The sequence below is a fragment of the Pelecanus crispus genome, chromosome 1 (genome assembly GCF_030463565.1).
Source record: "Pelecanus crispus isolate bPelCri1 chromosome 1, bPelCri1.pri, whole genome shotgun sequence".
Lineage (NCBI taxonomy): Eukaryota > Metazoa > Chordata > Aves > Pelecaniformes > Pelecanidae > Pelecanus > Pelecanus crispus.
The window spans coordinates 155136787-155160947 of NC_134643.1; the positions used below are offsets into that span (position 1 = coordinate 155136787).

The following is a 24161-nucleotide window of genomic DNA, read 5'->3' on the forward strand; positions in this document are numbered from 1 at the left end:
AGGATTCCACATTACAAAAATCCCCACACTTTCACAAACAGAACCCTTGCACACAGTTGCTCCAGCCAGCCTAGCTATTAACTGGAATGTCTAACTATTAAATTGATTCTCCACCAACTTAACCGAATTAACTCCCCTAGCTGACAAATTTGCCTTGACCCGTTGTGGTGGTCCAGTTCAGTCTTTGCAATGAAAATGAATTTGCCCTGCAATTGCTGTTTGTTTACTATAGAAACTAAGATAACAGAATCCAGAATAGTCTTTTGGAGTCTGTACAAATAACCATTTTATCTTGTTGTGTTTGAATTTCCTTTGAAGGCTTTCATCTCTATCACAAGTTGCCCTCAATAGTACCTGAAAGCTGTCTCCTCATTCTGGTTGGATTGCTTCTTGGTGGGATTATTTTTGGAGCAGAGGAGAAGTCCCCACCTGTAATGAACAGTGATGTTTTTTTCTTGTATCTTTTACCACCCATTGTACTTGACGCTGGATATTTTATGCCAACTCGTCTTTTCTTTGAGAACTTTGGTACCATATTCTGGTATGCCGTGGTGGGCACGCTCTGGAACGCCATTGGCATTGGAATTTCACTTTATGGAATTTGCCAGATCAGTGCATTTGGTTTGACTGATATCACATTGCTGCAGAATTTGCTCTTTGGCAGCCTCATTTCAGCTGTGGATCCTGTGGCGGTGTTAGCTGTTTTTGAAAATATTCATGTCAATGAGCAGCTTTACATCCTGGTGTTTGGAGAGTCTTTGCTGAATGATGCTATAACTGTGGTAAGTTACTTGATAAACAATTAGTTGATAAAAACGATAAATGATTGTTTGCATGCCACTCCATTCTATCTCTTTGTATCTGGTTATTACAGTTTGCTAATAGATGGAAGTCAAGGAGTGCTAATGTGTTTATGCAATTCTCTAAACTTTAGATTTAGAAACTATGGTAGTCTTACTACACCAGAGTAATGTGTAATGGTAGCATATTTGCTTTAGGGATTTTACTGCCTGATCTCTTTAGTTTCTGTATCTTTGAATTCTGTTACTTCTGTAATCTGGAACTGGAGGTTTTCCTCACCTGCAGAGATGTCGTTGGGCAGGAGAGGGAAAAGGGCCAATGTGGGGTGTCCCAGCACGTTCACAGGGAGAATGGGCAAATCACTGAGATGGCACAGGACCCGGTTGACCCTTTTGCACGTGCCCATCCAGTTGGAACTACCCTGAGACTACCAATACCTTTCTCCCAGGCTACAGATGAGATAGGACAGCCATCTGGAGGCAGTAATTTCTAATCATTAACTAGCTGAACTGGGTTTGTGGTGCTGACCTGAGGACAGCAATCTGCAAATTCCATTAACACCCCCAATGCCCCTCGTTTGTACCTCATGACACCATGTCTGGGACATTACTCCCGTTTATCCATGCCTTACTTGAAATCCTGCCCGTGCCAACTATGTCCTGGCATGCTTTCTGTTTTGTGAGACAGGGAGGTCCAGTTTTTCATATGCCAGAAGGATCAGAAAGATTCATGAATTGGGTCCGCACCTTCCCCGTCTCTGTCACTGGCTTCTTCCTGTCCTATTCTATGCACAATTGGCCTTCGGTTTTCCCCTTTTCTAGGACTTTGCCTCACCTGTTTAACACGTGTACATCTCATCATTTAATCTGAGCCTTGGTACTGATCATTTCTTATGTGTCCGTGGGAGTACTGGGGTTTTTTTTCACTTACGCTTCATGCCTTACCTGATTCTGTTGCTATCCAGCCAGCTGAATCGCATCCTCTCTTATGGACTTGCCTTAAAGCCTAGCTTTTCTCATTAGCTTACAGCTGAAATTGCCTGCCATTACTAAACTGGTACTTAAGCCAGTCCTGAAAATAAGTGGGAGTAAATACTGAGTTTCAAAAGACTTAGCAGTTCAGCCATGGTTGTGTCTGCCTCTATTCACTCTTAATGGCTGCTCATGCGGTGGAATTCTTTTCATACAAGATTTTTTGGGGAAAAAGGTCTGTTTTTATGTTAATGTAAAGCTTTTTTTTTGGTGGATTTTTCCAACCAAAATCACTTTTTCTCATCGCAAAATCAGTCACCTTTCCACTGGGGCAGCAGTTAATCCAGCAAGATTTGCTGGGAAAACACTGCATCCTGATGATGGAAGTATTCATGCATGCCATTGCCCAGTGGCAAATTACTGTAAAACACCATTTTTATAGGTGCTGGCATGGCAATTTAATAACCGTGATGCATGGCTTTCCTGTAGGCATCATTATTGCGTTCTTTGGAGGTAGTCCTTTCTCACGGCATGCCTGCCCAGATGCCCTAACGCAAGGGGAGATACTCTGAGGAGTCTGCAGGGCCAGCTCAGCATATGCACTGGCCATACATATATTCATGAGGGAGTGAAAGGAATTCAGAGTACATTTGGTCTTACTTCCCAGCTATCGCTTAAAGGTAGGACTTGGCAGGAGATCAGGTGGTTTCCACATGGTAAGTGTTGGTCTGCTAATGGTTCCTTTTTATGATTTTGCACACCTGCAATCGTGTGATTATACTTAAAATGTGACCCAGACCATCACACAGACGCCCTGTGGAGTGCCATTAGAGGACCTCGCCTCCCCTTCCTGTAGCAGTGCTGCCGGACCAGTCCTCGCTGTGGTGCTGCCGGGGTTACGCAGCTATCCGCTCAAAGGAGATGATGTTTTGTAAATACTATCTCTTCCTCCACCCCTGTTGTGTTCCCGGGAGAGCTGATAAAACCAGGTAGCAGGCAGAGCTCAGCCCCTTCCAGCTTTGGCCTGCTGGAGCCCTCGAGTCCCACCTGCCCTGGCAGGTGCCTCCAGTGGGATGTGGGGAGGAAGCAGGAGGGGAGCTGAAGGCAGGCTGGCCATCCACGGAAGCTGCCTAATTCCTATGGCCACTGCAGTTTCAAAAAACCCAGGGGTATGCAGATGGGCAGTGCAGAATGGCATGGCTTTAGTAAACATGCTTTCTAAATACTTTAAGCCCTTCTTCCTGCTATCCCACTTGCACTGCCTGACTGGTCCTATTGAAAGCTTTTATTAGGATAGCAGTGTCATTATGCTTTCCCTTTTCAGAAGACGTGCTACGACACCTTCATTTTAGATACAAAGCGAGGTGCGCTTTCTCAGGAATCTGAGCTCTGCTGCGTTTCTCAGGTGGCCTTTCATGCCTGATGGTTTTAACAATATACCCATGCATTTGGATGATCCCTTTCCCCCACGGATGGAATTTTGGAGCTTGAATTTAGCTAAGGACAATGCTTGCCAGTTAGGCTTCTTGTTCAGAGCTGGTCCTTTACCCATAGACTGGGTTGATGATAACTAGCGTAGTGATATTAAATGGCAAGATCACAGTTGAAGTTGAGTGTTAGCAGTTCAAATTCCAATTCTGGGCTTAAAATCACAAAGAAGGAGCCCGTGTCATTACAATAATATTATTACCGTATTAGAAAACATTACAGCAGTGCTCCATATTCCGCCTCTACCAAAAACATTACTTTAGAGTGATTTAAAGTAATCTCAGAATTAAGATCTAGTAACTGGGAACTGATGAAAATAAGCAATTAGTGTCTAGGAAGAGCAGAGATACTCTGGAGACAGGATTAAAAAGTGATTGGTGACTAATATTCCTTGGTGTAACCTTCGGTGAGTTCAGCTGAAGGATGTTGAGTAAATGCAAATCTTGAACTTGAAAAGAACCCTGTTCTCATACCAAATGCATTGCAAAATGTGACCAGAGTTGATGTTAACTCACCTGAAAGCTTAGAGAGAGCTGTAAAACCTAACTGCTGTAGAGTAAAAGGGAAGTGAACCTGATTTTGATCTCATTTACGGAAGTGTAAATAAAGAACGGTAGGAATGAGATTACAAACCTGTTCATGACATTCCGTAGTCCTAGCTGCTGCTTCTATCACGGCGGTCTGGTTTTGATCTGAGGTACAAAGGAGAACGTTGCTTTTCTTTTTTCAAATAACTTACAGCAACAGACTTGACATTTATGGGGATATCTGTATGTGGGAACAACAGGCTCCATTCTGTTTGCAGGGTGACTACTTTGCTGTGAGGATGAGGTGATGTTATGGAAAGGCTATTGCTTGAGTAGATCAAAATTATATGCTTCTTTACAAGCAGCTCTCAGTGGCCTTATGTTGGAGACTTGCATTTGTATTTATATAGTTACTTTTTAAAATATAAAAAAGGATATTTAAAACTCCGATTAAAGAAATTAATCATCTTCCCTAACACATATCAAGGGAGTATTCTGCCAGGTCAAATTCTGTAGGTGTCTTGAAGAATAACACAACTCTGGGGTAGTCCCAAGTTTCAACTAGTGACTCAGGGGAACACCTCTCCTTGCAGACAACACAAATCAACAGTATTTTTTCTTCAGTCTGTGATGCATGGAGACTCCTGGGAGTCTGTGGACTGAGAGGTCCTTGTAAAGTGACCAAAAAAGGCACACCTATTGTCAATAGGCGTTATTCTGGTATACTTCTCTTCATGCAAATCCATAAGGTCCACAAATCAAAACAGGTTGAAAACCAGTGGAGCATATGACATTACTTTCCTGCCCTGCACAGGACATGGTAACAAGGAACAGGGCAAAAAAGCTGGGTATCTGCTTCAGAGCAACAAGATGAAGGGGTTTGTCCAGGTGAAAAAGGATGCTTCTCTCAGGTGGACTCATCCTGAGGGCATCATTCTGATCAAATAAATAGTTCATGCTCCTGCTCTTGCCCTGTTTGTCGCTTTGTAATGAAAATTGGAAATTACTGGTGACCACGATAGATTTGATTTAACCTTCTTTTTTCACACTTGCTCTGGAATATATTTTTTCTTTTCTTTTTCAGTTCTTTCCTTTTACTTAGCCCAAAGGACCCATAATAGGCCATGTCTTTGCATTAGTCTATAGTGAGAAGTTTTACCTCTGTAAGACCTATCAAATTTTGGCCAAGAAGAGCTGTACAACTTGCTTTCTGTCACGTGAGAGAGAACAAGACTGTGAACATGACAAATCCCTCCCAGTCACTATTCAAACACCTACGTTGTTGGCACAATGCAAGTACTGATAAAACATTGTTCTCTCAAGTAGCATTTCTGATAGAGAAACCTGTTTGGTTTACTAAGAATTCCAGAAAGAAAGTGGAGGTTTAACTCCTGCAAACTGTCCAAGATGACTAGTCAGGTGTTTATTATGACCAAGGTGGCTTAGCCTGTGAACACACTTTCCATTTCTGGCTTAGATCCTTTTTGTGATAGGAGTAGGTCCCTATGACCAAGCTTAGATCTGTACAAGGGGACTATGTAGCCATCATGGTATCGCATGGCTGGGAGCATACACCCAGCACCAGGCAATGCTTAAATCTCTCAAGTCTGCAAATGGGGATACCCGTTAAGGTTTCTTTTAGAGTAACTGATTCCATTGTTGTCTGTTTTGTAGTAACTAAAATACTGTGTATTAGAGAAATGTGAGATTTACATCGTTCTGTTCCCTGTATAAAACAAAAAGGCTCTCTGGCTAAGAAAATGTGATAATCCCATTGACCTGGTTTGTTTTGGAGGATGGTTATAAACTCTCTGAAAATTAAACTGAGCAAATACATGGTAACATGTCTTCTAATGGGAATTAAATCCAAATCTCTAGAAATTATCTAAAGTTTGAGATGTCTTTAAACCATTGGATTCTTAATGGTTAATGTATCAGAGAAAGAGCACTCTGTGGATGCCATGTTTCTTGTGCTCCTTGGGTGGTCACTGTCCATCCCCTTTTCTTTCCCACCCTGTGCCAGTTGGATCTATGGTCTAATTCAGTACTGCAGCTCGTGGTGTCTTATGTAGATCAAACACATTTGAAAATAACCTGATTTTTCACTGATTATGAAACTGCATTTTTTTTCTCCTCTTGTTTTATTTCTTTGATTCTGGGGAAAATCTGAATGGCCATTTGTGGCAAAATTAGAAGCTCTGCAAATAAATGAATTTAAGGAAAGATTAGATAGGTCTATGCCCCTGGCCTGCAGAATGGCATTGGTTAGAAACCTGTCCCATTTGCAAAAATGGAAATAATGATATTTACCCTTCTTTGTATATCTCCCTGATATTTATGGATGACAAGTAATATGCCAGAGGTAAACAACAGCATATCTCAAACATGAGTTCAAGGTAGATAGAGAAATTCAAAGTTCAGCGTTGAAGCAGAGGAACATAATGACACAAAGGGAAATTAAGAAGAGTTCAGAAACATAATGTGCTTTCTTTTTCCTCATAGGTCCTGTACAATTTGTTCAAGTCTTTCTGCCAGATGCGCACAATTAAGGTTATTGACATATTCGCTGGGATTGCTAACTTCTTTATAGTGGGGATCGGTGGAGTATTGATTGGAATCCTTTTGGGATTTGTAGCAGCCTTTACCACCCGTTTCACCCATAAAATCCGAGTGATTGAGCCACTCTTTGTCTTCCTGTACAGTTACTTGTCATACATAACAGCTGAAATGTTTCATCTCTCGGGCATCATGGCGTAAGTACCCCAAACTTCAGTAATAATAGCACCCAAATAAGAATGCTGAAGGAAATTGCAGAGAGGACCAGATTTTGCAAACTTTGCCATATGGCATCGTTCCACTGTGCATGGCAGCGATGATGGCTTGAGGATTTCCGGCCTCTCCCCTCCCACTTCCATCCCATTCTCTCAGCTTGCCACCACACCAGCAGCTGTGTCACTAAAACTGTTCATGGCATCACACCATAAACCGTATCTTTGAAATGTTCCAAGTTAAAAATAATCCCTTGTATTTTCAGTGGGGTTATTTTTAACTCAGGTCAGTTTGGTGACCTGTGTCCTCATGTGACCCTACAACTAGTCATAAGGGCATGGCTGTGGGGTGGCCCACAGTGATGTGGGGGCAGCGGTGGCCGGGAGGTAGTGGGAGTGGTAGCTGGGAACTTCATGAACTGGCTTCGCTTCCAATGTCAATATCTTGTGAAACTACGTCTTCCACTTAGTCATGTCAGCAGCCAGTAAGTATCATTCCATGAAGACAACATATATATCATTAAGGCAAACTCCTGCTGGATTACAAGCACAGTAAGGACTGGGTGAATCTGAAATGTGCAGAATCTAGTCCTATGTTGATATAACCCTTTAGTTTAGTATCTTGTTACGTGTGCCTGTGTGTCACAATGCTCTCTGTATACATCATTATGTATAAAATAATATTATTCTTCCCACTTCCAACAGATAAAAATATTTTCACTTCTTGGCTTCAGTAAAGAGAGAGCACAGCCTCTCGCTTGATGCTGTTTATACTGTAACAACCTCAACTCTAGAAAGAGCCTTTATGACATCTGATATACTTAAATGGTTTGCTCTGGTTCCAAGTAACAATTTTAAAGGCCAACCTTCTTTAATGACTTTGTATTGTTCTAGTGGCAAATATGAGTCATTCAGGCATTAGGAGCATCACTTTTTATGAAAGCTCAGATGTAACTTCTGAATATCAGTAATACTTGATAATACCTCATCTGGTGATTATCTAAGTGAAGATAGGTTTGATATCATAGTCATGCCAGTATAAGGTTTTCTGGGGCTGGGAAGCAATTTACATGGAAACTTAGAGCAGTTGATTGCAGTAGTATAAAAATAGAAATATGCCATGAAATGGGAGGGGTTATAATGTAAGTAAAAAGCTAAAGATTGCATGGGTTTCTTTCTCTGATATGAGCCTAAATAAAGTAACATATCCATCCACTTTGACCGAGTTCATAAATGTGCCATCTCTTTCCCTAGCTTCTATTCATAGCATTTGTGTGGTTTCTAGTTTCCTCCACTTCTTAAGTCAAACGTCCTTGACATCCTATGATCAAATACTTAAAGGGCTTCTAAACCAAAAACGTGTGGCTAAACTGTACATGGAAAAAATAGTGGTAGTGTGCATGAAAATACTGATTTGGACAGCAGCAGGAAAGGGCACAGTGGGTCTGCTGGTGGGTCAGTGGACCCACCACATGCCAGTGCCTGCAACCAGCACACACCAGTGCTTCCCATGGCACTAGCAACATATTCCTTTTCATTTATAACAGTGGCTCCTGAGTGGGTACAAAACAGAAAGAGGAAACACAAAGTATTTTTTCCCTCCAACGGCACAATAGAAAGTAAGTCATCTTTAAAATGTCCTGTATGTTTTTTGACTCTAAACGCATTTTGTAATAGCTAACAGAGCTGGATACATCAGTAACAGCCCCGTGGAGGAGGAAGGGCTCTCTGCAGCCATGTAGTGCCTCAGCATGCCCCCTTCCCAGCAGTGCTGCTGAGGGCCTTAGAGCTCCTGTAACATCCGCATCCCCTCGGAGTAAATCTGCCCCGTGCTTTTCACATTTCATTGGGCTTTGAACTGCAGAGTGTTTTGCTCTGTGTCATAGTGCAACATGCACCGGTGTTGAGTTCCCTGTCGTTTTCTGCAGAGAATGACTCATGGCAGGATTGCTTGGGTCTGACTTCAAAGTCAGCCCTCCTTTGAGCATGCAGTTGGACCAAATGACCTTGGAGTGTCCCTTACAGCCTGGATTGTTTGTTCATTTTATGCTTCTGCGGCCATTCATAGTTCAGCCTATAGTGACTAATTGCCCAATCTCCCTTTTTTCATCCATAGCCATGTGAGTCTGCTATGCTATTGATTCCCACTTCCTTTATAACCAGGTTCATAAAGATGCTCAGCAAGGCCTTGTGGTTACATGCTGTACCATACTTTAGGTGGAGGACACGAACAGGAACATACAGTATTACCAAATAAATGAGATACATACGCAGAGTGCCTCATTTCTGTGCAAGTAGGAATTCACTGGTAGAGGAATAGAGGGGAATGAAAGGTGCTTGTCCCTCTTCTGATGGAAGCCTGCGTACTCGTTCTGGGGACGAATGATTCTTGAAGCATCTGTGTATAACCCCTGCACTGGGTTACGCGGCTGAAATAGCGAAGGGACTGAACCATGCCCCTGTGAGCTGCAGTGAGAGAGTCCTCTCCAGAAGGAGAGGAAGGAGCTTCTACTGTAATTAGAGCTGGGCTTGAATCGGGAGCACAGCTGTAAAACATACAGATGTGAATCTGAACTTTATTTGCTTGGTTCCATTTCTAATTATAATGCTGCATTTTCTGCTTACTAATTTCTCATAAAGGCTGTGAAGCAGCAGAACTATTAATATGTGTTTCTTTTTTTTTGCAACAGTGAGTTAGCAGGCTGAAAGGAACAAACATTGAAACTACTGTAAATTTAGTAGGTCAAGGAAACTTGAGGATTGAACCCAGTGGCCTAGTTTATTGCAGTCATGACAGAAACTGTACTGTTTCTACAGGAGGACTTTTATTCTTCAGAAGCACAGAAGGTTACAGGTTAATGGCAATTAACTGTTTTTTCCCTCCCCTTCTTGACCAAGGCAACTACCTCAGGTCACAGAAGTGAAAGCCAGAATGAATGTGTGTGGGTGAGAAATGTAAAGTAAAACGCACCTAAGCTTTTGCTTAGATTGTGGTGACAGTAAAAATATAGTTTGGGAAGAACATAATAATGTACATAAAATCTTGCATATTTAAAGAAATTGATTTTATATTAAATTCTAACACTATATTGCCATACCATTTTCAAATTAAAGAGACTTCAATAGGTTTTTTTCTAATGTAGATAAATACTTGGAATAAATACCAGATTCATGAAGTGAGCAGTGATTAGCTGTGGAATATTACTTACCTGAAGAGTAACAAACAATCTACAGCACTATATTTTACACTGGTGAACCAACTCATCAATTAGTTGACACTAACTGAATTAATGCAAAATGTGACTGAAAATAATATTATATATAGGAGTGTTGTCCCTTTAAATTCTAGTGATTAAGCATGGTAGGTGTTTTAAGTTACAGCTTGCAAAGTTCCTGATTAATCTGGTGACAGATTCTTGTCAGACATCTATTTACAGTGTCTCCATTACCTCAGGATCCAAAAACAAACCGTGTCCAGAGCATGCTTCCCCACTCCCCAAGCTGCAGGGCTTTCCTAAATGGCTATAATCATGAAAAATATTTATTTTAAGAGGGTAATAAATAGTACTGAGTGTTCTGTTGTGTCTTTGATGCAGACCTGACAGTCCTAATGCTTTGGGCAGTAAGCTGCAGCTTTGAGACTCTGAAATGACCGCAGGTCTGGAAATGGCTGTTCTGCAGCCTGCCCACTGCGTTCTTGCTATATTGCATTTGCTACTCCTGCACTTGCCAGATCCACTGTGTGTGCAATAGGCTGGAAGTAGCCAAGATGCATCAGGCTTTTTATACTCGTACAGACAAGCTGTGCACACACAGGAGAGCTGTCATGACCTGTCACATAACCTGAGATATTTGTAGGTCTGTCAGTGCAGCCCGTGGGCTGTGAAGAGCTGGTTTGCCACTGAATATGAGAGTTCTGGAGGGTGAAAGTGTTAAATAGTTTTGAGACCCTTCTTCACACATACTTTTGAGGTTGGTCACCAGAACTATGTGTAAACTGAAGAACCTGGGAATGTTTGACAGCTTCTGGGCTTGACTGTATGTTCTGCCCAAGTCATCACTCCTTGTCAGGACAAAATCCATGCATGGCCCAGGTCCTCTCCTGCTTTCTTCCTGAGATATGCAGGCACATATGTTTATGGAATCTATTGTGGGATCTATGACAAGTCCCCAGTCTGGGCAACTGTAAGATCAAGGAGGAGAGCTGTGAAGAGCATCAGCAGTCTGTCAGTATTGGCAAAAATGCAGGACCTCTTTTGTCCCAGCCACATGCTCAAACTAGAAACATTACCTAAACCAGCGAGTGTTGCAGGGAGGAAGCTTGCATGCTTATGAAATCTGCTTCTTTTCTTCTACGGTGGATCCCATGTAACCATGGGAAGCTCCGCTTCCCAGACAGCATGCTGCTCTTGGGCCACAGAGGATCTTTCTGTCCAAGACCATGGTGAAATCAGCTGACAATGAGGAGAGAGCTGACAATTGTGTCAGTACTAAATGCAGATGGGGGTCTGGGATAGTTTTAGTCAAGCTTCCCTTCTTCTTAGTCTTAGAGTTTGCTTAGGGTTGGAGCTAGTTTTTGCATGGCAATGATCTGCCTCTCTATCACCAGGTGTAGGTGGATAAAAATGCAGGGTGAAGGCCAGGTTAAGTGTACTGTTCTGCTAGCACACCCTCTCCACCTGTATTTGTAAGCCACTACCTGCCCCATCAGACTGCATCTGTCTCCACATCAGAGCCTCTTCCCTGGGTTTTATTCACCCTGATGTGCCTGCAGGTGCTGTGCTGCTTGACAGAGGTCAGTGAAGTACACTGCGCCCTCTCCCAGTGTCCACGTGTCCTTCCAGATTCGTCCCTCAGAAGTAATGCTGCCCAGTCACTTTGGGGATGTGGATGTGTTGGTGGGGTCAGAGATCTACAATTATGTTTCAAATACTGGCCACTGTCCTCCAAAGCAGGCCATGCTGGCTCCACACAAGAGAAGGAAACTTCTGGACAAAACTAACTTTAATTAACTAGGCGAAACATGTTCAGAGTCTGCCAGTGACTACAGTCTCAGCTGCTGCTATGGACCCCCTCTTGCAAAATGCTAAGAAAGTTTACTATGCAAAAGTCCTTCTGAAGTTAACTGCTGTTTCTGGGAATCCCCTTTCTGCTTTGCAAAAAAAATTTTTTAAGCCCTTCTTTTAGAAGAAAGAACCTAGACATGTGTGTTCATAATGTCAGTGAGCTTTTTCTGAGCTCTCCTTCAGTATGTCTTTACATTTACACTCACATTCAGGGATGTTTGAGTTGTTCAGAGATGGGGCTCTTGGCTTAGAGGCAGGACATGCTCAGCAGAAGACTTTCTGCAGTGGGATCTCCATGAGACGTGGGAGAGTTGTCTTCAGCTTTTTCCAAAGAGAGGCTGGGAAACTTACCGTCCTCCTCCATGACAGAGAGCAGTGTGGAGATTTCAGTAGGAAGAAATATCCCCTATGTTGGCAACTAATTATAAACTGAAAACCTGGTAGAACTGGGATAAATAACCGTAGGACAGATCTTCATGCGCTGTATTCAGAAAGACAACATAAATATACATCTCTCTCTTGGTTTAGGTTTAGTGTACATGGTTTGACTGAGAACCCATACATGGGTGTGTATAACATTTTTAACTGGGAAATCAGAGAAGACATGATTTTGCCCTAGGTAACAGAATCAGGAGCAACAGCTATTGCAAAACGCATCTTGCCTTACTTGCCCACCCTGATAATTATTAGGCAATTCATACTGTGATTCCCTACACTGAGGCACCACCTTGAGGTTATCCTCCAGCCAGCTCTGCTAACTATCTGTAAACATGTAAACTTCATAGCTGAGTGGTCCTCAGCCATCCCTGCACCATGGGCAACCATACTGAGCAAGTGATGTGCAGGCAGTTATGTCATTCTTTGCTATTCCTGCTGATGAAGAAACTCTGCTAACTAACACAAGCTCAGAGCACGGACATGTAGGTGTACTTACAGTAAGCCCTGTCCTCTCATGTATCAGCCAAGATGCCCATTTCATTCATTTGTAGGTGCTTTAAATGTGTAACAGCACCAGTGTGATTTCTGGGGGTGTTTTTCTCCTATTCAGCCCTATGCACAGGCAAAGCAAGCAGTGGCCTAGCGTGGTGGAGGATGACAAATTGTCTGTAGCCTTGATGCTTACTTTGCTTGGAAAGAGGAGCTGGCTACTGTCACTGCCATTGAGGAGGGGAATGGTTTGGTGATACAGCTGCTGGTGGGAAGGGAGGAAAGCCCTGCCCCAGGTCATGCAGTTGCCATACTGTCTGATGTTCCTCAGTAGCAATAGAAACAACAATCCCTGTTTTACAGGGCTGCCCCTGCCTCTCCACAGCTCTGCCTCTTTCAAAACACAGTCTGACTGATCCCTGCACAGATGACGTGGATTTAGTATGACAAAACTCTCCATATACTGATGTCGCCTCAGAAAACTCCCCACTGCGGAAAAAAAATCTCATGCGCAAAAGTGTAGGTTCACCAAGTCGATAAATTTGAGATTGGTTATGGAATGAGTTATGCTTTGTATTTTAAAGAGGACTATGGAAAAGTGAATAATATTCTGTAGAAATGCGAGAGGCTAAAAAAAAAGTCAAGCCAATGAAATACAGGATAATGTTTGCCTTTCAGGATTACAGCTTGTGCCATGACCATGAATAAATATGTGGAAGAAAATGTTTCTCAAAAGTCTTATACGACAATAAAGTATTTCATGAAGATGCTGAGCAGTGTCAGTGAGACCTTAATCTTCATCTTCATGGGAGTGTCTACAGTTGGGAAGAACCATGAGTGGAACTGGGCCTTTGTTAGCTTCACCCTCCTTTTCTGTTTAATCTGGAGGGCACTGGGTAAGCAAGTCTTAGACTACACGTCAGTGTTCTTTGCAAGTGAAACTTTTTACCTCTTCTCAGTAGAAAATGGCAACATTTAGACAGGGTCCCATCAGCTTGTAGAATGGTCATCTTATTTGTAATGTGTCCTAGATTGCAGGGTCAGCTTCCACCTTCCCCCAAAATGGAACCCAAAAATCAGTGTGGTCCTGATCCTGCCCATCTAAAGTCAGAGGCATTCTGCTCGTTAATCAGAGTACATGTATTTAAGTAAACACTTACTTACAAATAAGCAAGTTTTGCTTAAAAGAATTAGCAGTTGTACAACAGTTAAACAGGTTGTGGGGTTTTCTTTATTTATGTGTACTAGCTTTGGGATTTTCCCTGTCATTGGCATAAATAGCATCAAAACAGGAAATGCTGTAGTTGAAGTGTTGTTCAGGTATATATTGTGAAGTAGAAATTCCTGTAAGAAACTGCTTGATCCCTCCTGAGTTTGCAGTACTAGCTCTTTCTCTTTTACCTTGAGTCCTAAGTGCAGGTCAGGCTCATAGGTGTTAAACCTGCCCCTCGCCCCAGTTTCTTCTGTAATAATTCGGTCCCTCTGTGTATAAAGGTGGCTCATGCTCTGATCTGCCTCTGCACCCCTACTTCCAGCTCCCAAGTCTCCCTCCAGTGCAGAAATCTGGACTATTTTCCCTCCTGTGCCTGCAATCCCACAATTAATACCTTATGCTGAAAAGCAGCCAAGCAGCCTGACTGCTCCCCAGCTCCTGGCCCCCACACGTGCTCCCTTCACCCGCCTTTTTGCCTTTACTCCAGTCTGCCACATCCCTGGAGCCTTTGCCTTTGGTACACCGGCATGCACTGGCATCTTCTTCCTCCATCCCCAGTCCTGCATCCTTCCTGTCGGTGCAAATAAAATTAACTGAGTGAATAGGAGTTTGCAGGATTCAAAGCACAGACTGATGGAGGTGACAAGCCAAAGTGTTCAAAAGCACCTCAAGTCCTATCAAAAAAAATTAGGAGTCTTGGTCTATACTGACACAGAGAATTATTGCTTTTCTAGAGGTGCAGAGTCTAGCAGGTAGCTGTCTTGTAGAGATAAATTAGCTGCTTCAGGTCCTAAATCCGGGTGACCTGAGGTGGTTAGCTCACTAAATATGTTTAAGATGATGCTCCTTGGGCATTTTAAATTTTTCTTCCATGGTGTTTTCAAGCTGCAAAGTAACATTTAATTTCTTCAATAATATATAGGTAAGAGCAAATAAAAATGTTTTAAAACAAATATTAGCATTGGGGGGGATTTCTGTGTAATTCAATTTCCTTTTTTTCCCCCTCCTCCCTGTATTTCTGTTTTTTTCCCTCAGGTGTTTTTGTTCTGACTCAGATCATTAATGTGTTCCGGACAATTCCTCTCACTTTTAAGGACCAATTTATTATTGCCTATGGAGGTCTCCGAGGAGCGATTTGTTTTTCACTTGTATTTCTGCTTCCTCCTGCTGTGTTTCCCAGGAAGAAATTATTCATCACTGCCGTTATCGTGGTGATATTCTTTACCGTTTTCATTCAGGTAATGCCTTTCCTCTTCTGGATGACTTCTTTCTCCGACACGTTGTAAATAAGCAGTGGGTAGAAAAACAAATGTCCTAACTTACTGGAAGGAACATACTTGAAGGTACTCTCCATGGTCATAGTTTAAAAAAAAAATGCTATGCAGACCACAGACAGGTAGCAAAAGTATGCCAGATATTTAAGTACTTATGCTAACGTATAAGTAGTATTAAGCATTTAAGACCTAGTGAGGTTGGAGTAGAAATAAAAGATAATCTGGGTACAGCCCCAGCACTAATTCCTTGTTAGAATATTTAAAGCTGTACATTTACTCAGGAGTTCGGTGTTGGATACGGTGCACAGTGAGCAGGGGATAGAAGACACTGAGGGCACTGAGAGGAGGACTGGAGCGTGTGTGGCTGGGTGTTAGGCAGTGATGCTGCAAACCAGCTGGACACCCATCCAAAAGCACAGGTGTGCGGAAGAACGTGAAGAACTTGTCTCTGGTGTCAGCCTGGCCATGGAGGCTGGGTCAAAAGTGACCAAGAGAGAGGGAAGTGACTGAAACCAGCAAAGTGTAGAGGAGGCTAAGCCCCTCAAATAAACATGTCAGGCTAGTCATTATCCAGAGCAGTGAGAGAGATCTGACAGGCTAGTACGTGGAATTTCAGGTCTGTGGGAAAAAATGTATTTTTTCAGCCTGCCTTTTACATGGATAAAGGTGCCATGGGAAGTAGCAAATATATGTGCTTGTGCTTGGGGAAGGGGAAAAGGTGGCTGGAGCAGCTGGAGGTCAGTTAATTGACCTTAGCATGTAAGCTGTGAAAACTGATTTTGAAGAATATAATAATTTAAAATATGGAGGTAGAGGGAATGTGTTGTGAAATGCAGCATGGTTTACCAAAGGGAAACCTTGTATCATTCTTTGATAAGGCAATTTATTTTCTCAAGTAATCTCATGTAACTGGACTATGGTAAAATCTTTGGGGGAGGAAGCTACATAGAGATTGTTAGCTTAACTATTTGTTAAACTGAGGTTTAGATTGACATTAGGATGGTTGTAAAGTGAATGAAGAAAGAGCTGACAGTTTCTCCTATAAAGGGAAATAGAGGCATACGGTCCTTTGGGTCAAAAGGGACCTCTGGGGGTCTCTAGTCAACCCCATGGCAAAAGCAAGGCCACCATCAAAGCTAGATCATGTTGCTCAGGGCCATTTCGAGTTCTGAATATCTCTAGGGATGGAGATTTGCCAGCTTCTCTGGGCACCTGCTCCAGCATTCGACCCCCCTGGTCAGATGTTACGAATGGAATTCCTTAAGGATGGTTCCTGGGGATGGTTTTGTTTAATATCCTCATTATTGACCATGGCACATAAATATAGGAGTTTTTTGTTGCTGATGTTTCTTGATGACAGGCTTTGGAAGGTGTTCTCAGGGTGACAGCAAGATGGGGTGTCATGTAGAAAGAAGAGAATAACTGAGGGCCAATATGATAGAAACAGAATGAAATTTAACAGTAATAAGTGCAAACATGTTCTTGCTAGGACTTTCTTACTAGGGATTTCTCTTATGAAATGGGAACCTTTCATTTGGAAAAAAAAAGAAAGGGAAAAAGACACAGGTGTACTAGTTGATAACAGAGTAGAGTTTAAGCCACCAGTGCAGTGGGAGACAGAAGAAAGGCAAATCTGATCTTAAGATATACTGAGACAGGTATTTCCATCAGAGGGTAGTGTAATGTTCTAAAGTGATCACGGGACTGGTAAGCCTGTCATGTGAAAAGAGACCAGGATGCCTTGGCCTTAACAAAATGAAGAGAGAATCTAATTACTGTTTATATGAGGGAGTGAACACCAGAGAAGGAGGAACGCTGTTTAAACTAAGACGACAAATGTTGGCACAAGAACAAAGTGGTACAAAGTGACCATGATGCAATTAAGAAGCAGCTTTCTAATTATCAGAACAATGAGGTTCAGGGTGAGTGTTCCAGTATGAGCAATGGGGCAAAGAAACCTAACTATTTTTAAGATAAAGCTTGATTCCTGTACGAAAAGAAATATGTGACCTGGTTGTCTGGGATAGTAGGGACTGATCTCAACACCATGAAAGGTTCATTCCTCTCCCCTGTGCCAGTGTGCCTATACAAATAAACTCATTATGTCAATTCTTCCACAAATAATTGTTCAAAACCACAATATCATTCTGGGGTAGCCAAAACTTTTTGTTCTTTCTCTGAGAATAGTCAGGCAAGGACACACATTTACAAAAAGTCTTAGTGTCACAGATCTTGAATAACAATTTTAGTGCTACTGTTGGCACATCTTTGAGTACCTGTTTTGGAAGTAACCACTAAAAAAGAGGACTTCATATGTTTGCTTTGGAATGATGAGGGATCTGTTTATTAATTCAGAAAACAAGTGAGGGTTGTTCTAATACGTAACAGAACTGAAAAAAAAGTTTAAAAATACTATGGATGGGGTAGTTGATGTATTCCTGATGGCGTTTGCCAGGTTGCCCCTCTTGGACCTCTTAGCTCTATGAAGACCCTTCCTTCCTTCTGTTGTATTAGTGGAGTCTGTGTGCTGACAAGGACTTCGTAGCTAAGTGCAATACCTGCTAATCACAAGAGTGAATTCACTATTATAATTATTGTGCCAGGCTGGATTTTGGGGTTAGGAAGGTGGAGGGGTATCCAGAGCTAAAAAGGTATCCACAGCCATTTTCAATGCTCTGACAAGGATGGAAAAGACCAAAAGGCTTTGTTTTTTCTTTATGTTTATGAAAAAAAACCCAGAACTATTTGCCTTTTTTTTTTCCTTCACAGGGAATAACAATTCGCCCACTGGTGGAGTTTCTTGATGTCAAAAGGTCAAATAAAAAGCAGCCTGCTGTCAGTGAAGAAATTTATAACAGGGTATGCTGCAGCTTCAGTGTCATAGGTGAAACCCTCATATAGTTGAAATTCCTAGTGGCTTTCAGTAAGACAAGGATTCAGCATGCAGTATTACAGAGAGACACACACTCAGATTTCTTCTTGATAGCTGTTATAAGCACAATAACTGTAAAGCTTATATTTAACCTTTGGCAATTATCAAAATTAGCATTGTTATGTATCATTTTTTTTGAGTCTTCACTTATCTTAATTGTTCACCTCTTGAGGTAAATTAACTTTCTGTAGTTTTTTTCACTTGTGAGATACATGTTATTTGAGAACTCGGCTACATTAGGAAAGCTTTGGCAATTTAATTACATTACATTACATTTGAGTTAGTCTAATTAAACAAATTCAAACTCCTCCTAAACACACTCTTAAACTTACTTAACCCTCACATTGTCAGCGTCTGTGGATTTGTATTTGGTACGTGTATGTCTCCAATTATTGCAGTTTATTAGCTATGCATATTCTTGAATGTATTTCTCCTTGCAGCATACCTGTGGCAGGTGGTTTGAAATTCTGAAAATGAGGACTAATAAGGGCCACATTGAAAAAAGAAGTCAATCTAGGCATCTAAAAGTCTGTCCTTCTAGGGCTTATCCTTTGGACATATCTATCAGGATTTCCCCCTGAACTGGAGAGACCCCTACTCAAGTACTATGGTACTTGAATTAAGAGCAAATGAGCTGCTTCTGGGGATCAAGTGAGATCTTAGTTGAACTGATTCACTCTTTCATAATTCATAATAGACTGAGGAAGAGTGTGTTTCTAATATTAGCTGCTCGGGATGCTTTGAGGTGAGATCACAATCCCCTAAAATAGGAGCTCAGGACCTGGTGCTGGGTATCTCAGCTCTGTCCTGTGTATCTTGAGGGGCCAGTGCTGATGCGGGGAGCTGTTGCCCACTCAGGCTCTCTCCTCTGCAAAGTCATACCTGGTTCACTGTCAGGCCTGGGGAAGTCCCTGGTGAAGTCCCAGCCCTAAGCGGTTAGGGAACTTACAAGAAATGAAAATACGGGAGAAAACAGTTACCTCTAGATTCAGGCAGGAGCTGAGCAAGACTGGCGTTGAGGAAATCAGCTAAGGAGCTAAGGAAGCTCCAGGGGAACAAAACAGAGTCTGGCTCTGAGTTTTGTCAGACTGCTTTTAGTTAAACTGAAGCATCGTCCTGAATTTTGACTAGACTTTTCTGTTTTGAAGTAAGTTAGAAACTAATCATATCTAAGGGCAAGCCAAGTGATGGCTATAAGATTATGTAATGAACCAACGTTTCCCCTTTAGTTCTTTGACCACGTGAAGACTGGAATTGAAGATGTGTGTGGACACTGGGGTCACAACTTTTGGAGAGATAAGTAAGAATGTCATTTAAAACTTTTGTTCTACAGGAGAGGCTAAGCTGACTCAGCAGCAACGAACAAGGGCTGTTGGGCATCAGATTTCATGTTCAACATTTTATTCTTGAAAGCGGATGGTTGTTTTTAGAACGTGTGGGTTACAAAGGAAAAGCAGCAAAACAATGTCTTTTTACTAAACCACAAGCAAGTAGAACAAAATCTCCGCTGGGAAGAAAGGCAGCCCTCTGATCCCAGGGTAAAGGATTGTACCTTCTGAGGGTGTGTTCCCGCTCCCTGTTTCTGACTGTTTCACAGCATTTCCTGTATGTCTGCTGAGCCTTTCATCCCATCCGGCTTTCCTCCTGCGAATTGTACATCTCTGGTGTGAAGTGAGGGGTTAGTTCCCTATTTGATGGGAAACATACAAATGCTTTGGGACTTTCTCTGGAAAGATCAAGGCACTAACTGGCATGAGGTGCATGAGGGATCCTAATGGCAGGCAGCTCCACAGTTCTTGATGGTATTATTTAAGACTTAGTGTCAGTTAAGAAGATTACCACTGGCAATACCGGAATAATTCATGTTTTCAGTTTAGCTGCTGAATCATCATCATCGCTGGTTTGGATCTAACTCCCTTTCCTCAGCAGCACACTCTTTTGCACTCAAATCCTTTAGACCCAAAGCATGGGCATTGCTCACCCACCTTCTAGTCACTGCTCCAACAAGAATTTAAGTGTTTTCTACAAAGAGGAATTTCACCAGCAGGAAGGGCTGAGAAGAGCCCTCTCCAAATGACTGGAGGGCATGACAGTGAGGACACTCTCCTGACTGCATGACATGGGTACACCTTTCCTTTACTCAGCCTGGTTCTCCTCCAGTCTGTGTGAGATCTTTAATTAACAGATTACGGAGCAAAGGAGAGTCGCACCTCTTCATGACCTTCAGAAACATTTTTGACCCAAATTCAAGAATAATTTCAGAATGGCTGGAGGGCAAAATATTTTCTGACAAACAAAATCACCCCAGCTGTAATCAATATTTTTTCACTAAGCATCCAGGAGGGTTGCAGTTGCTTTAGAGGATGGGAGAACTTCCAAAGTTTTACAAAAGCAGGCTAAAATTTCAAAGAAAAATCAGCTGGTGCAAATTTAGATCTTTTATTTGTTATTACAGTAAATATTTAATGTTCTCTTTGTCTCAATGAAAATGGAGAGTTAAAAATAATATTGTCTAATAACATGGAATACCTAAAAGCTAAAAGTTGCTGCTAGGGAGACTGTCCATTAATGTATTAACCAAAACACAGGTTAAGTCTGTCTATCTGAAGCAAAGATGAACTTGACCCTTTATTATGTTACTCAGCAGTAGGCTATTAATATGAACAGACACATTCCCAGGGAATAAACTCCTTCACAATTGCGTTAGCTACAGTATGTTGGCTTTCCTTAACTACATGCAGTAAAAATTAACTGGTTGGGTTGGTTTGCCTCACGTACAGGTTTAAAAAGTTTGACAATAAATATCTGCGAAGACTTCTAATCCGGGAGAACCAGCCCAAATCCAGCATTGTTTCTTTATATAAGAAGCTGGAAATCAAACATGCCATTGAGATGGCAGAGAGTGGAATGGTAAGCAAGGTCCCATCGTCGGTGTCTCTCAGGTAAGCAAGCGATGCCAGCGTGGCCAAGCATTTCGGCTGGGTCACGTAATTTATTTCACAGCCCAGTCTGCAGGCAGGATAATGACTTTGACTTGGGACACTTTGTGTCCAAATGTCACCTGAACAGTAAGTGTATACAAAACACGAGTGTTTCGCTTGCAGCTCATGCACCGAGTGCTTGGTGAACTGTGCTTGTCCAGAGCGTGTAGTTTTACAAGGGCAGATGCTCATGGGAACATTGATTTGCCACATAGAGCAGAGCTGGACTTGAACCAGTGCCTGCACATCTGCTGCAAGTAGCTACGGGGGAAGCCTGAGGAGTATTTTGAAAAGTACCTTAATGAAATTTACAATTCAATGTCATTTATATCAAATTTTGGAGACTGAGTTTTGAGCCTTACCACTGACTCTAATGAGATCAAGGTTTTGTTCCTACATGTTACATTTTTACCTGTTCCTCGGTTGTTTTGAAATGTTGTTTCCAACTCTAAACAAAGCAAACACTTCAAATGTAATTCCCAATCATAAAAGTAAAAACATTCTTCCTCTTTCTCTCTTCCCTCTATTTTCTTTTTTTATTCTGCCACAGTGAGTATCATGAAGGAAAAATAAAGCCACTTTCTCCCACTGAAATGGAAAACATGCGAGAAATATTAACAAAGAATCTCTACCAAATACGACATCGAGTAAGGATGAAGTTTTGCACACTTAAATATCCCACTACTCTTTGAATATACTGATTACCTTCCTAACATGTCTTTGGGCTAGTGCAGCATATGCTTTACCACAGCATAATAATTAATGCTGATACTTACTTCTGTTGCTTATGAATCCATTTCCTATCACATGTACAGCAACATATTCATACTCCTTTATGTAAATAGCTTACTTGATCGTATACTGTGGATAAAGATTAATGGTTTTGTTTTGTTGTTATCTGCAATATACTTACATTACTTTAAGAAGATCATAGGTGCAAATTCAATTGTCCCACTTATATCAGTATTTTGTTCACTTTGTGATATGGGATTAGATTTCCCATTTGCCTCCAGTTGTGAAGTTGTTTGTATTAAGAGCAGAGGTGATGAGCTGGAAAAATAGTGAAATAAAAGCAAAAGGACATTTCACATTTACCCTCCTGTGGCTAAGTAGTTTGAATGCCTGAGCCCTTGGAAAACATTCAAAAGTGGAGCAAGCTTCAGCTTGCTGGAGGTAAAAATGACTTCCCCCTAGGTGACTCATCTTATCACTTTCAAATGTGCGTCCTCTATTGACACATTGACTGAGCTAGTACAATGTAGGGGTAAACACTGTATTAAGCCAGCTTTTTCCAATTTCTCTTTCATTATAAATATCAGCAGGTTAAAAAAAAAAAAAACAAACCAAACAGAACAGGAGCTTGTGAAGCAGATGACTACAAAAATGCTGGCATAATTACTGTTCTTGTTCTTAATCATCTGCAATATGATTTTGTTCGCAAGGGTTTATGACATATTAAAAAATTAAAGCAAAAAGCCTGTTTTGCGCTGTGCACATAGATCAACACATTTGACAATAAGCTTTTCAGAATGTGACCGCTGCTTTTATATTTCAGACAATGTCATATAACCGACATAGCCTGGCTGCAGATGCAAGCGAAAAGCAGGCCAAAGAAATTCTGATCCGTCGCCGGCACAGCCTTAGGGAGAGCCTGAGGAAAACAAACAGCCTGTCAAGAGAAAGACCGGTACTTGCATTTTGGCTGTTTTATAGAAAGCAGTTCCTTGTAGCTAAATGTCACGCAGAAAAAAATCTTCTGAAATGCAGGAAAAAATAAATCCTGAATTTGGAAGACAACTGCACATGTAATGTCACACTTACACCTTGAGTTGCAGACATGGACACCTTAATTTGCGTTGATCCCTTCAGCAAAGCTTCAGTCTTGTAGAATGTGGTATGGGAGTGGGATTTGCTGCTATAATTTTATCTCAGAGGATCTGAACAGGCTCTGTACACAGGGTACTTCCAAGTGATGGTCAGTATTCTCTGTCAGTATTTTGATGAAGCGTGAATGATCAAGGTCAAAAATGACTTTGAGACAGACAAACTACTTACAGTATGATCCAAAATACGGGAAAGAGAACTTTCAATTGAGTCAGAGTGAGGTCTTCATTTGAAAAATGTTGTGGGCTCTTTAGTATTCATAAAATGTAGTCAGGACTTCAGGTTTTAACACAGAATAGGAAAACTCCCTCCACCTACAAGAAATGCTGTGGCATGATAATATTTGGCTCTCTGAGGCAATCCTGCAATACCTTCACTGTAAACTTCAGACCCTATTTGAATGGAGCACACTGATTCAGCAGGGAAGCTGATCCCCCAAATCATCTTCCTGTTCTAGGTATCAGGGAAATTAAATATCCTATAAATATGTATTTTCATGTTACAGAAATACTTAGTGACTGTTGTCTTCATTGATGCAGTTGTCCTTCAGCAGCTGAGGCTAGAATGATGTCTCCAATAAGTGCTATATCTCATTTGTGATCATTACCAGGGCTACTGTGGTGTTAATTGTGACAATAAGTCTGTTCCTGAATGATTTTTTTTTTCTTCTCAGCCACAGTTACATATGTTGTCTTTGTCATACAAATAAATTATTTACTAGGTGCAATAATGAAGAACCGCAGCAGGACCGAGACATTTTTGGAGCAGGGAGAGAAACAGGGTGTCTGACAGCTTTTTAAAATGCACAGGCTGTAATTTAAAAAATAATTATCCTTGGATAAATCCACCACAGAGGGAAGCATAGTGGTCCTGAGCAGCACAACAATATCCAAAGAGGAAAAATGTCTCATGGGAAATAAATTTCTTTTCAGGTTCCCTTTGAGTGTGCAACAATGAATGGTACAAGCAGGGGAGAGCTGGTAGAGTGTAAAGGCTTTAAAAAATCTTCTTTAAAATCTTTGTAACAAATGTAAGAAAGGATGCTCTTGAGAAATTTAGGAATTTAAAAAAAAAGGAACCTGTCCTGTAAAGTACGTCTCATGTTCCAGGAAGTATGAGGTGTGCTCTGCACCCAGGGCCTTTAGTCCTGGGAAAACAAGGATTTTATGCCCTGAACTGGTAAATGATCACGCTGGTGCCTAACTTCCCCATCAACTTCAGTGTGACTAGTCAACTGTATAAAGTCATTTATAGGTGTAAAGCACTTGCAGGATCAGAATACAGATTAGTTCTTGTGTCCGAGCTTCAGTCTCAACCTAATTTTTGCAG

General features: G+C 41.6%; 1 protein-coding gene across 1 annotated transcript in view; it reads left to right on the forward strand.

The window, feature by feature from the left end:
* The window catches only part of SLC9A2 (solute carrier family 9 member A2), a 32568-nt gene that overhangs the window by 5454 nt on the left and 2953 nt on the right, over window positions 1-24161 (forward strand). The window contains exons 2-10 of the mRNA XM_075707818.1: window positions 319-782; window positions 6290-6540; window positions 13227-13444; window positions 14797-14999; window positions 17805-17894; window positions 19197-19267; window positions 20748-20909; window positions 21499-21595; window positions 22504-22635. Coding sequence (XP_075563933.1) covers window positions 319-782; window positions 6290-6540; window positions 13227-13444; window positions 14797-14999; window positions 17805-17894; window positions 19197-19267; window positions 20748-20909; window positions 21499-21595; window positions 22504-22635 — 1688 coding nt within the window. The remainder of the gene's footprint in view (window positions 1-318; window positions 783-6289; window positions 6541-13226; window positions 13445-14796; window positions 15000-17804; window positions 17895-19196; window positions 19268-20747; window positions 20910-21498; window positions 21596-22503; window positions 22636-24161) is intronic.